General features: G+C 35.7%; 1 protein-coding gene across 1 annotated transcript in view; it reads right to left on the reverse strand.

Moving 5' to 3' along the window:
• Positions 1-15,055, reverse strand: part of LOC116171070 (extracellular sulfatase SULF-1 homolog) — a 107,287-nt gene that overhangs the window by 16,926 nt on the left and 75,306 nt on the right. The window contains exon 4 of the mRNA XM_031487727.1: positions 7,450-7,619. Within this exon, the coding sequence (XP_031343587.1) occupies positions 7,450-7,619 (170 nt within the window). The remainder of the gene's footprint in view (positions 1-7,449; positions 7,620-15,055) is intronic.

A 15,055-nucleotide genomic window follows, 5' to 3' on the forward strand; every position in this document is an offset into this window, starting at 1 on the left:
TGCAACGTAACAAAACCAAATGTCTGCAAATGTCTGATCGTACTAATAATTTTAAAATATTGTTACTGTCTTGTAAGGAATTTTTTTTTACTTTTTGTATTATGTAACTATAGGAGTCAATTTTTTGAGAACTGTTTATAAAAGATTTATGTTTAAAGGCATTCTAACATTCCTGAAGAGGTCGATCCACGAGAATTTATCCGGTGAACAAATTTGTGTATTTTTATGAATGAGAAGTGAACCCAAACCAAAGATATTGGTAAATTTGTATGTGCATATAGGGGTCAAACCAGATCATCAGATTTAATTTTCAGATTATAAGTGGAGATAAAGAACCAACCCTCCGCAAGGTAAAACTCATTCAAAATTTATTCATTACTGAGCTAGCTGTGGTATTAATTATTTCATTACAAACAATGAATTATTTGAATTTTTCCCACTGCCGTAGTGCGGGTAGATACACCAGGTCAAGAATATAAAAAAAAAGTTAGCAAATACGACGAATATACGCGCAGATTTGGTGCGCGGATTACGAATAATTAACAATGTTATGCATTAAATTCCGTAATTGTCCAATATTATGTAAACTAAGTCATGTCGACGTTTTAATTGGTATCAAAACCTACAGTAACGATGGGTCACCCTGTATAATGTACATTTCAGTTTTTAAATGTGGTTGTGGACTCGATTGAATGAACACAATTAATTGCGTATTGTTTTTTTTTACTACCCGCGCGTTAGTAAAGGGAGGTATTGTATTGGCGTAATAAATGATCCCCTACTTTTTGATGGAAATACACGTTTTGAAACACCAGGAATCCGAATCAAACAAAATCTCGATGATGTCGTTCTGTCGGTTCGTCTGTACTCCCATTTCCGGCTAAGCAGCCAAGCTGGTTGGAACCAAATTTGGTACATATATGCTTAGACATAAAAAGAAGAGCTGAGAAGCTTTTTGGCAGAATGCTCATGCGCAGGTGTGATGGGTGGTAAACAAATCAACTTTTTGGTCAAGCTTTTTTGTGTTTGGCAGTCAGCCTTAATGAATGCTTTTTCTGTAAAAGACAGTCAGTCTTGGTGGTTGTAAAGTTCTTATAGAAGAAAGTGTAGATGTTGTTCTAAGGGATTTTAATACGTCGTTATAATAATAAAAGTGGATGTTTTAATTCGAGATAAGGTCGAGCGTCGTGCCACGGAAAAGTAGTATGAGTGTTGTGTCTAAGAAGCAGTTATCTAATATGTTAAGCCTTTCTATAAAGTTTTCAAGTACCTGATGAAGTGAAGTTCTCCATCACTAAAAAGCCACATTTACAATTTAAATTACAACAAAGTCAGTTTGTTAAAATCAAGAATTACGTGAAACTTAAGAAATGAAGATTCCGAAGTGATTTCAGTTGTAGTTTGTGCGTCTGTTAAAGAAACTCACAGTTATGACCGAATGATTAACAAAGTCATTAACTTTTATTTAAATTTAATTTGTTTCAATCATTCGAATGCGCGTGGTATATATCCTCAGAAGCCGAGTGCCTTTCTTTCTTATTGCTTTATTGATTGATTTCTGTCGAATAAATTAGTGTCGTATGTAAATGATCAGTTTTGTATAAATTACGACCCAGGTTATAAGAGTTCTCAAGATACATTTTTCTATTCATACCCAGGATTGTGTTATGCTAATTAACATTTTTTAAATACATAATTCATTGCAATTGTGTAAAGTGATCAAGACTGCTGAGTTTCTCAAATTTTTAAATGTAAGTTAATATCGAGATCTTCGTTGTAATGGATTTAAGGCATGCTTTGGGAAATTTATAATCAAACTTTTCATGTAAATGAATTTGCCAGTACCCGAGTTCAATTGAGCTAGCTGGACAGGTGTTTATTTGGGTGTTTTAGTGAACGTTTGCCATTGCACAATGCACATAGCACTATATTAGATTATTTGTGCGCAACCCGCCTCGAATTTGTTCTTTCGGGCACAAAAAGGACTAAAGAATTTTATATGCCGTCGCTAAAGCTAGTTTAGTTTTAGTTTAGTTTTATTTATCCCCATACCGATTACAAAGTAATATATAGGTAGGTACGAATGTCTCCACATAAAAACAGATACACATCGAATAGTTCACATGAGCCCGCATAAAAGATAAGATTCACCTGGTACTAAAATTTGAGATCAAGTACACCATCCGCAATTACGGCCCCCTCTCACAACTGAATTTCTTACGACTTTTATGCTTGGGCTGCTTCTTTCATCCCTTTTTTTCTCATTTCGCCAAAACACCCGCTAGAAAATCCGAAACGGAACCAACGCAACTCAACTTCAATAACATCTGTCACCGCTGCGATATCAACTCAAGCCCGCTTCCTACTATACTAAGTTTTACTTGTGAGTAAATAATTCCAATCACTTATTCATTTCCCTTGATTTCTAGGTTTTCTTCCACTCATGGCATCTGCAAATTATTAATTTAATTCACATATTCTGTTTCTTCATTCTTTTTTTTTCTATAATGGTTTATACTATTATTTTATTATGTTTTTTTTTCTCTTGTGTGATATTTTGATATTTCTTACACTGCAGTTTATACTAAATTTTTATATTGTTCTGTTACTGGAAATATTTGTCTGTTGAACAATAAATACAATTACAATTAAAACTCGTTAGATTGCGCCCGAACTCGGAACTCCGCTTCGCGGTCTGTAACCAATTGGAATCCGAGAGCCCGTTCGGGTAGAAAATCCAAAACCGCTCGTACGCCTTACCTCACTCAAATCTTCGTCCCAACGATTTGCTTTTCAACATAACCCATTAATAGGTCATAGATGACTCCAAATGCTGGTGCAGCTAAAGCGATTACGTAATAAAAAATGATGTTAGCAATTAAATTTGCATGATTGCATCTAAAAGTTCCCCGCCGAAAATCGAACACTCCTATTTCCAAGTATGAATAAATCGAGGAATAAGTTATAAAAAAATATGTATACCTATAACTAATTTACGATGAACTTTTGAGCATAATCCACAAATTAACAAATCGGTAAAAAAATTCAACGCCACTATTCAATTTAATATTAAATAGCAATATTTAGAAGTTTACTTGTGTCTGATGTTACATGAGAATGATACGGTCATCATTAACAATTTCTATTTGCATAATTTATCTTCACACAACTTATACGGTATACCTACACCTAACCGAATCCCATTAATTCCTATCCACCTCACTACGTATAGAATATGCCGATAGGTACTTCATTTTAAAGCACCGTTTTCTTAGTTCGACATGTCCTAACTTTTTTTTCAAGATTATGATCTTCACGCCGTAAGATTAACATAAACATCGCATTTATCGATACCCGATAATCTGCATAGTAAGTTCGAGATTACAAGAAAAAGAAGTTCGGAAAGATTACATTGATCCATAAACCTAATAATAACCGTATATGCATACGAGGTCTTCGTCCCCATTGCCTCTGGATTAAAATTGAAATTGACTGCATCTGTGGTGGTCCTCGCTCGACTAGCATGTAGGTAACCTTCAATGGTAAAAAAACGAAATGCACGATAAGATCTTAGTCTTTTTGCCATTTCAAAACACATCCCAAATTCACTCCGTTGCTAAGCAATTAAATGCCGATTAGGATGCAAATTTGACTGACGATATCCGTTCCGTTTGAAATAGTATCTCTTTTTTATAGTAACGTGCCTTCCTCGAATTATAAATTGGCAATCTCCCACCTTTAATAGTTCAAGTGCCCAAGAGGATGTAGTCGTGTAGTATGTGGGAGTTGAAGCCCAAAAACCTTTACAATGTTTCTAACAGGTAGCCTCGTATTAGGAGCGGAAAAACTTCCACGCACATTATATTCTCCTAAACATACGGTCATGTAACACCCTCTATAATTAGAAACCAATCGCAAAGATAGTTGCTTAAAATCGTTATTAAGGTATGGGTTTTGTTGAAAAACAACCTAACGTGAATGCATATTAAAATAATGTGTAGCTTCAGGCAATTCTTCGAGATCGATCTGTCCCGAATGTAAATTTCCTTTGGAGCGAATAAGCTCCTGCTGAGCTGATATTCACCCCATGACAAATTTTCCTAGGAAACGAAAATTCCGAGGAGTCCTGTGAGGGATGCATGCGACTGGCGACGAATTTACCTGTGAGCGCCCAGAATAACCGATAAACTGCCACTAAATCCTTCGGCAAGGTGGCTAACCACAGTTACACTTACATTTCGGAAACCCTGGAAAAGTTTCCCAATGCCAGAAAATAGGAAAATTAAACACCAGCCTATGCATTCACGGATTCAAGTATACATAGGTATTCATCATGGATCCATAACTAAAGTCAGTTCACAACGTCCTCCGGTAACAGAGATCATCGAAGCACGTTGCACTGGAACTTTCTCTCTTAATTGACCTTTTTTCGTCGTATTATTGTGCAAATTTAAACTGATCTGTGTGATCTTACGTAACCGGTCTGTCAATAAATCTTGTGTAAGCGCAGTATTCACATTACACCGTAATACAGAGTGAGCAACAAAGATTGAATCATACAAGATACGAAATACGTTGACAGCGCAGAACGTCATTTTCGTATACAACTCCATACAAAGAAGGTAGTTTTGATATTAATAGGAACAAGCGGTGATGACGCACGCTTCAATCATTGTTGCTCACACTGTACAAATAACTGTGCCTAGTTTAACTACATTTGCGAATTACACTTATGACATAATGTTGATAATTAATTCTAAGTAAATCATAACGGAAGGTTACAAGTAATGCCCCCGATCACTGTTTTGAAAATGACACTGTAATTTGGATGTGAGTCAGTTTTAGTCACCTCTGGATGATAAATCCCGACTCCCAATTCAATATCATATAATGTAATTTTGATTTTTTTATATCTCTGCTACTCCTACATGTAAAAAAAGGAGCCACTTTCCTTACTGCAGTAATCCTAATTCCATTCCATCATTGAACAAATAAACTGCACCAATATAGACAACGAGCGACAAGGTCACTTCCGGTTGAAGAGTATTGACAAAAACTTAACTACTTATAGTCCCTTGACCATTGTCTACCTATTACCACAGATTTAAATTAGTATATTTAAATCTGTGCTATTACAGAAAACAGAACAGGAAAATTCGGAACCGTTCGTAAGAACAGGCGGACAGAAAGTCCAAAATCATAAAGTAGCTTTTTGTCGCTCGTTATTAATAAGAGAATTGAAGTACTCTTCAGTATGACGTGGAAATCATTTATCCTGAATCAGACGTTATGTAAGATCACTGACAAAAGTAATGAGAATCGGAAGCTTACTGCCATTTGGGCACTTTGGATGGTTGGTTACCTTACACTATCTAAAATGGCAACGCTGAAATGTAAATTTTCTGGTGGGGATTCGTGTGAGATCGCACGGCGTCGCGCATTAACGTGTTTTCCTCAGCGTTTCTTCGGGTATAAACGCTATAGCAGGTATAATATAATTACAAGAATTGGTAAACCTTTTTTTTAAATTTTGCGTATTGGTTTTCCCATTTGTTGCAATATACCTACTATAGTGTATTTAGAAAATAATGTTACTTTTCAATACAATACAATGTGAGGAAACGACCGCACTCTTGGTACGCTAACTAAATCACAAAAAAGAAATGACTCGCGGCTAAACAAAATCCAAAAAGATTAATTAAATAATTAATCGCGTACGCGCACCAAATCGACTCGATTGTTTGTCGAAATAAATGTAAAAAATTGTTTAAAGTTCTATTAATGTCCTGCCCGCGGAATACCTACTTTTTCGTTCCGCCATTTATTTTTCTTCTTCTGCTTGTCAATTTTGGTGGTGGTGGGAATACGTGCCGGATTATAACTTTCCCATGACCGATAATTTAAAGAACAGTTTAAGGATAATTGATAAATGTCCATTGGATACGCACATCAAAGCCATTTATTCGAATTTATCTCTGAAATTAAAGTGAACGCAAACCCGTTAATTATTCTGAATGCGTTTCGTGAATTCAAAACGTGTAATAATTATAATTAGACGGGTACATCGTATGAATAAAATGCACTGAATCATACCTGAAGATGCTTTACGCCACACTTTACAATGCATTAGCAAGATTATAATCCGACAGGCATAATGACTTCATTACTGTTGTCGATCAAATTAAACAATAGCAGAATTCTCTTTGTGTCTTAGACAACAATGCACCTACATCCGGAGATCTACGAATTTTCAGAAGTTGAAGATGTCTGGGTAATTAATTAATTTCTCATCGGTTCGTTTTATTCTATCTTTAATTTGCAAAAAAATTATCATTGATACATCTCGCCTTTTTGTGACACTTAAGTAATTAAGCGTATTGTAAATCTGGCTAATTAGTTAATAACTTCCAATTTTTGGAACTTGTTAAGATAATGGGATGTCTATAGCAATGCAATTAAACCAAATCAACATTCCATCCATACACTTCTTAGGTTTTCTCTATAACCATTGAGTAAATGTGGTTTTTATTCAATGCTATAACGGCTATAACTGAAGTTATATTTCGCCATTGTTCGGCAACCTCTCGAAAACAAATGCCTACTTCTGTGTAGTGTAAAGGTGCCTGTGGACGACATAAACCTAGCACTCATACAAGAAACCATGGACGGCCAATGGTCCGCGCTTACTTTGCTAATCAAGCAAAAAACATGAAACCACCGTATTTTATACAATCATTATCATTAGTTCACTATCATTAGAACATTAAGAATTAAGAAATAGCCAATAGAAAGAAAGGTATGATTTCGTTCGTTAGCGACGCACAGTACACCTTTGTTTCTATTGGCTATTTTATAATGATCTAATGATAGTAGATTGTATGAACCCACCATTATGATAAAATAAGCTTTAAATAATTCTAACATAGAATGTATTCAATGGGTTGCCAATGCCAATGACAGTCATAAAAACCGTTGTTACTCAAACTACTACAATTTTTTGTGGTCGAGGTGTTTGATTTAATTTGGATTAATTCGATTTATTTAATTGGAACTGAACTACTTAAAGCAATATACTCTTTGCTTAAAGTACTGACTACTACTGCTCCAATAGTAAAATAACGCGACGTTGGTGTAACTTGAGCGAAAAAGTGCAAACGAATGCTATGGGCTGGTTGTTGTTGGGTTGGTACTAAAAAATATGCTTTTTCTGTACATAACTTGTGCCTCGCAACTACATTATAATTGAAGGCTGTAATCGGCGACTTTCGGTAGAACAAGTAATTGCCCTAATAAAGCGCTCGATTGAACACAAAACAAACCAGAATTAGCCGCAGTAAATCATAATAAAATTGAAACGTGCGCGACCTTAATATCAATTTATTAAATTTAAATGAACTAACTCACGTTACAATTCAGGATGGGCTTGTTATAAAAAAAACGGATACTTACTGGTGCGTGGTAACGTTGAAGAAGAGATGAGAATATTGAGGTGCCGAATCTTCCGGTCCATGTGGGGCCGGGAAAGACATCGTCAACATAACTGGTTTGTGAGCGCTATTTTTCTTTGACTGTCTGAGGAATGCTATCGAATCGTTCGCAATCAGGTCCGAGTAATAATCCTGAAACAAAAAATGCGCATCGTGAGGTTTATGTCGCATTACAAGATTGACGGTTGTCTAATTACGGTCCTAATGACAATTTTGACAGAATACACAGGCGATTTCTTTTTCGTAGAATTAAACGGTGTCGCTTCTCTGAATTTTCTTTCTTTGAAAGTGGTGTATTTCAAGGAAGCAACTTAGGACCACTACTCTTCCTACTTTATGTTAGTAATAGATATCGTTGTTAGTGCTTACAGCACAAAAGGACAAATTACACATTTATGCGGATAACGCGGTAGTGCTATATTCACATAGCGATTTATTCACCTGCAAACAGCATTGTAGACCACGACCATTTGCGAGGAATCATACTCAATAACTCAACCGATAAAAAAATCCTACCATCTTCAACCAGTTAAATATTATGGAACTACCACATTTTAGTATATTGTCAATATGTACAGGGGGGTCACATTCGTGGCTCGCCATTGGGATCCCCGCAACGGTGAGAGATACGGTGTAGGTTAAATGGGATGTTTGCTTTTGAAATAAACAGAGATGTCACTGAAAAACAAAACTAGAAATATCAAATTCTTTTTCATTTTTCCTAGCTTAAACGGTCGGAAATAGACGGATCATGTTACCTTTTTGAGAATCTGAATATGTTAGAATTTCTATAGCACTGATTGCTTTTTTCTTATGGACGCCATATTGAATTTTTACGGCATGAGATAGAGGACAAAAAAAGTAATTTGAATGCATCGCCATTATAGCCATGTTGATTCAGCAAATCTATTTTCCTGCTCGTGGAAGTTTTGTTGAGAAATGAAGGTGAACTTCTGATACTGATTTTTTTTAAAAATTTATGTAAAAGTATACATGAGCGTATATATTAAGAATCCACTTGGCTATTTTTATTTAGTGGTTTAGCATATTATTGTGTAATTTCGAAGTAAATTGTTGGAATCGCATTTGCTCTCGTTGGAGGCTATATGGATGGATTTTTTGTAATACGTAAGTAGGCTGCCATTTTGTGTTATCTCCTGCATGGTTTTAGGCGTCTACCATTTGACGTCGAACCGATTTAAATATATCGTTGATTTATTTGGGGGGGGATTTCAAATTTGCAGCAGTAATTTTGATATGGGATAGCTTTGTAGTAATTGGGGAAATTTAATTTGAATTCATTTAAATCAGAGACTTGTTATAACTAGACCGCGCTTAACGTATTTTACTATAAACGCCTGTTGTCAAGATAGGATAGGCAACCAACTGTTCATCGCGGGGCGGACGTACGTTCTGCAGCTTGCTTTAGCCATGTTTATTCTAAATTTTAGTAACAAAAAAAGATAACATATAAGTAGCTGTTAACTGTTTTAATCGAATTTATTGGTATTTTATTTGAACTAAATTGGTATAAAACTGCCTTATTCTAGTCCTAATTTGATTTATATGTGTATTTTGGTGGTGAACACGTATGGGAAAATATACTCTTAAAACTAAAGATGTAAGTAGTAAGATATGATTATTTAGCGGATTTTGATTCAATATATGCCTATCCAAAAACCCAAATGGGCTGTAACTGTTATTTATTTTTCTTAGACTGCTGATAACCATTTTGTTTACAACGCGGTGTGGTGTGGATTGAATGAAAAACCTGAACACATTTTCAGCAATTTGGCAAATTTTTAATGCATCGATTGATACGTGCAACAATCCTCCACGATTTTTTCTAGTTAAAAGCTTTGAATGACTCTCTGATGCGAATATCGCATCTGCACATATGGAACATTTAACAGACTTAGCTATTTTTCTTGTAACAAAACCTGAAATATACAGGGAGATCAATAATCATATGCTGCGCCGCTCTTATAAAATATCACATTAGTAATCATTTGCCGCAACCAGGTATATGTGTACCAAGACAAAACAAAAACATAACCTATAATTCCGATTTGTGATTCTTTTCTTATTACTTTCGTCCATTTCAAAACAGCTTTTTTTCAAGACTCAGCTTCTTTCGAATATTTACAAGGTGGGTAAATTACTTATAAATTATAAACAAACATTTTTTTAGTTGTAGCGTGTAAAAGGTAATAGGTTTACTCCGACATGCCTTTAGAAGAGAATAAGATGGATTTGCAGTCTTGTTTCCGTAATGGGACTAAAGACGAAAATTGAGTTTGGCAGTACTCGATACGTTTGTGTATACAGGAGTTTCGAGAAACCTTTTGAGCAAATTCTGAATAAGCCGCTACGACAAACGGATCTCATACGGAACGTGTCGCACTACTGTCTGGAGAAAATTGTACTTTTATCCTTTAAAGTAACCGTGGTACAAGAACTCATCGTCCAGATTTACAAAGCCGTCTAAATTATTGTATGCAATTGGTTTAATGCAAATTTACGAAATTGCAACGTATTCGGAACCGTTTACACACCATTGCCGAATTACGAGCAGGTATAAAAGCTGCCGTTTGAAACATTACGCAACTGTAGTTACATTTCGTCTTCGAAAACATGAAGAAAAGAGTGGATCCCTGTCTTAATAATGGTGGCGAGCACTTGGAACAGTTGTTATAATGTGCATGTAATTTACGCAATTACTTCAATATTCACGAGTTGTAAAAGAAATAAAATCGTTTCAATTTTTGTAGTAATTTGCTATTTGAGTAGTTTCACATAATTTGGAAACTCACAACGTGCTTAAATCGTTGATTTCGATTAAATATGGTTAAACGTCAAAAGTTTACTTTGGTTTGAAGTTTAAGGTTATGTTTTAGTATTGGTGCACCACGCCTGTTGCGGCAAATGATTACTAACGTCATAATTTATTGAAGCGGCGCAGCAACTCATTATTGATCGCACTGTACTTAGTACCAGTAAGTACTTAGTTACGTCTATAGCTAATAGGCAAATAGGTATTGCCGTTGTCTTGCTGGTAAACGATGTCGAATAATAGTTCTACGTTATTTTAAGTGAATGGGAAAGTCGAAAATGCTCGGTATTGCATTATCGTTTAACACCTTCGTAGGTACCGTTCTAAAATCGGCTTCATTCCCAACAAATGCACTATGGTGGGAGTAAATTTTTCCCTTCGAATGGCTCTGATCCATTGGCCCTTTAAACTTTTATCCGTTGAAAATCAGCATATTATTTAAAAATTTATCGACAGAGTACATGTTGATAGGCACAAGTTAACCTAAGTTTATTGGTTTATTCTCAACAGAAATTTATCTGTTCACTAATTCGAGCTAATCACGAGAATGATTAATGAATGGAACATCTAAAATAACAGCTTATTTCATTATATTGCATATCATCTCAGCGATTTTTGCCCCGCGGTGCATTGTGTGTTGCATACTGTGTCGACAACACCTTAGATACGTTAAGCGCAGTCTAGTTATAGCAAGTCTCTGATTTAAATAAAGTTTGATGGTTGTTGGTTGTTAAGGAAACGTATGTAAATCAGGATTTCCTTCTTCAATCTTCTCAGTTTTATACAGGGAGAGTTAAATTGGAAACTGGGGCAGCGCTTTAAAGCCGCTTTACATTAGGCAATTTTAGTGCAATGCAAGGCTTGTGCTATGCAATCTAAAATTGCCTTGCATTGCTTATTACGGTTTTACATTTATGCAATTGTGTTGCAACTTTTGTGCAAGTTCAGAAAAGTGTTGCAGTACTGACAACATATTTTTCAAAAATTGAAACTTTTCCACCATCAAATAGATATAAATACACATACCTGTTGTTATTAGCCATTGTAACAAAATTACAAGTTACATTTGTTACTTAACGAATAAATAAAGTTGTTAGGTTATTAAAAATAACACACGCGAAACCAAATAAATTGTGGTATTGACAAAATTACTAGAAAAGTTACTAGAACTTGCGCCAAACTTGCAAGTGAAATAGAACTTTCTCTATTTATTTTTCTTGCACCTGAATTGCGTATGAACATGCGCAGTAACGTATCTCTAACTTGCATTGCTCTTGCATTGCACGAAAATTGCCTAATGTAAAGCGGCTTTTAGGTTAAGCTACAAAAAAGGAAGTATTTCATGCTGTGCTTTTTAGTCTACCATCCTTCAGCTAGCTGGCCGTTTATTCTGCAGAGTTTTCAAAAACGCAGGCCGTTGAAACTCACGTCACACGGCCGATGCTTACGTTTCAACATGGGTACTACGTTTGCTTTTATTAGAAGCATCTGCGGTTAACGTTTCCAAAAATGTTTAGAGGCAAATTAACATTACACAGTCTGTGCATGCGCAAAAAGAACAAACTAAATATATATGGAAAATACATTATATCTTCATTGCTAGTGATACGATTAGGTCGAATGTTGTACCGTTGGATGCGTCTCAGGGAAACCTATCGCTTTTCCTGGAGTACGAACTTCCAACACTTCGTTCTCAAGATATTCGCATTTGAAGTTTTGACTACACTGACAGGAACGTTTCTTCGTCAATTATCATTATTAACCGGCTTTATGGTTCAGTGGTAGAGCGTTGGGCTATAAATCCGGCGGTCGGGCGTTCGAACCTGGGTTGAGGTGAATTTTTCATCTGTGACAAAGATGAGCAGAGCAGTTTCGAGCATTCTGCCGGCTACTTCGTATTAGGTTTTCCTGCAGTTTTCCTAATTCGTAAGGTAAATACCTGAGTACAACTTAAGACCTTCTGCAGAGGCAGGCTGCTACTAAAATTTCATAAGGATTGCTCCGCAAATAATCACCGCGCAGTAGGTCGTTTGTGCACGTGTCTAATTAAATCAGCTCGCAATTGGAAACACGACTTTTAATCCGGCTCATATTTAGTAGCGCCTTGAACTCGTAGAAATCGATTGATGAAGGTTTGTCATCGCTGTCTCTTTTCGGAGCTCGAGTTAGCCAAGAAACAGACAGGCGCACGGACACAACCATCACATACGCGAAACTTTTCGAAAGAAAAAAAATCGTCCTAAAAAGTAAAACGTCAATGCAACCCATATTCTGATAAATGTGGCAATATTCGCGTAACACCTGACTGGTAAAGTATAGCAGGAGGTATGTGCACATATGGGTGCAAGGGTCACGGAAATCAAATAATGCTTTATTTTCTGAATTACAAGCATTATTCACGGTATATCTTGTGGAATGAATGATCCTCGTATCTTTTGGGAAGAAGTTTAATAGATGGGTCCATATATTGTTGGAATTTGAACCACGCAATTTTAGTGCGCATTTTGCGGGCGCTGTGCTTTTTGGTTATCGATTGTCGACCTTCGTCTTCCTTTTTTTTCTGTGAGCTGTAACAGATTGCACTTCATTTTAATCAAACAGCTGAACGTTAGTTTAGAACGCATGGAATTTTAATTGCCGCCATCCATATTTTATTAATCTCTGGCAATTAGATACATTAATTTGGGGATTCTGGAGATATAGTTAGTGAACGGATTCACCTTTAACTGCGTAGGAGGATCTTATAAGTGCGTTTTTTCTTCTTTATTGTAAGTGCGCCATTTGCATGTTCCGTAATGGAATTATACATTTTCTTTAGGTTTCGGAGGATATTTGTCATATTACGATTTCCATCGACGATTGTTGCATTCATCTATAATTAGCTCTGATTTAAGAGGTACATTTTAGTTGATTACTTTTGATTTTCTTTTAGGGTTTCAATTTATTATACCAGTTTAACGGACCAGTACACATTCAATTTAATTCAACTGTAAGAACTAGTTTAAGTTTTGGAGGCGTTTTATCTGCATTTCCGTCGACGTGCGAGTTTGAAATTGATAGTCTTGGACTATACTCGCCATATGTTTGCGAATGTATATTTTCCATTTGCTAATAATGAGCGACCATTTGCTGACAATGGGTCATCAGGTCACGAACGAGATTAGATATTGAGATTTCGATTCTCAACAAAGAGACAATTTCCGTAACTTTTGCGTATTAGTATTAACTATTTGGCCGATTAACACCGTCCCTGTGATAGAAGCTTACTACGAGTAAAGCGAGGTCATTCAGACGTTAGTCAATTAATTTGTATTGAGGTTTTTTTTTTTAAATTATTTGCAGGTTTATGGATCCGATAACTGAGCTCACTTCTTGGAGTTGACATCTCATTTAAATTAAGGTAAAAGTTGCCTTTTTATGTTTTACTTGTACTTGACCTATACGTGCGAATTGTTTCCCGGAATATCAAATTCTTTGTGGAAACTTGTTTTAAGGTTCAGTAATTAGTTTGGTAATCGATCATTCTTGATTGGAGGTTTCTTCAACTGGGAGATTTCAATTGTGGAGTTTGTTTGTAATATGACACTTGGTCTGAATAACCAGTATTTTGTTTGATATCTGCATTGAGTTGTACTATTATTACTTCCTCCGTACCTTCTCAATTTTATACGGAAGGAGTTAAGTTAGACATTGAGTGGCGCTCAACCCTTGGTAAGTGTAACAAAGTTAGGAAGATCAGTTGTGCGTTGGAGATTCTCAAGCTCTTATTTTTTGTGTAACCCTGAGCTAGTTGGTCGTTTATGCTGCGGGTTTGGGGTAACTCTACCAACCTAGGACGGGCATTGTTCTTAAAACCCCACTACTTGCATTATTTTTTATTAAGAAAATTGATAGTCACAAGAAAAACGGTTGTTTTGACACAAAGTCACAAAAATGCATGACGTGGTGTATGATTGAACAAGTTAAAAAGTAATCGTAAACGATTTACATAAAGCGCATTTCCACTTGCATTCATTTCCCATTTGTAAGATGCAACTTCTGTTAAAATCGTAAAAATCCGGCCACAAATATGAAAAATAGCGTTGCACATGGGCAATCCATTGTTGACGTGCTACTTCAATTTCAGTTTATGAGAAGAATTTCATTTCAATGCTTTTCTAAATAAGAAAGTTGGAAATGCGCATGCGCAAACCTAAATTTTAAAACTAATGTTAGATTTTCCTTTGTTCCAAGCGCCTAAGTATCAAATTTCACTTAAATGGTTCCATAGATTAAAAAAGTTGGCACTGCGCATGCGCAAAATAAAATTTTGAAACTGGCGCTAGATTTTCCTTTATTCCAAGTGCCTATGTATCACATTTCATTTAAATTCTTCCATAAATAAAAAAAGTTGGCACTGCGCATGCGCAAAACCAAATTTTGAAATTGGCGTTTGATTTTCCTTTATCCCAAGTGCCTATGTATCAACTTTCGTTTAAATTCTTCCATAAATAAAAAAGTTGGCACTGCGCATGCGCAAAACCAAATTTTGAAATTGGCGTTTGGTTTTCCTTTATCCCAAGTGCCTATGTATCAAATTTCATTCAAATACTTTTATAAGTAAAAAAGTTTGCAATTCGGTTTATAAATGATCAAGATGCGAAAAGGGCACTGTGAATTTTGAATCGATTCGATTCAACTTTTCGCATTGCGTATTATATGGCTAAATCTATGCCCATATTGAATTTCATGCAAT

This window comes from Photinus pyralis, unplaced genomic scaffold (assembly GCF_008802855.1).
Source record: "Photinus pyralis isolate 1611_PpyrPB1 unplaced genomic scaffold, Ppyr1.3 Ppyr1.4_LG5, whole genome shotgun sequence".
NCBI classification, from domain to species: domain Eukaryota; kingdom Metazoa; phylum Arthropoda; class Insecta; order Coleoptera; family Lampyridae; genus Photinus; species Photinus pyralis.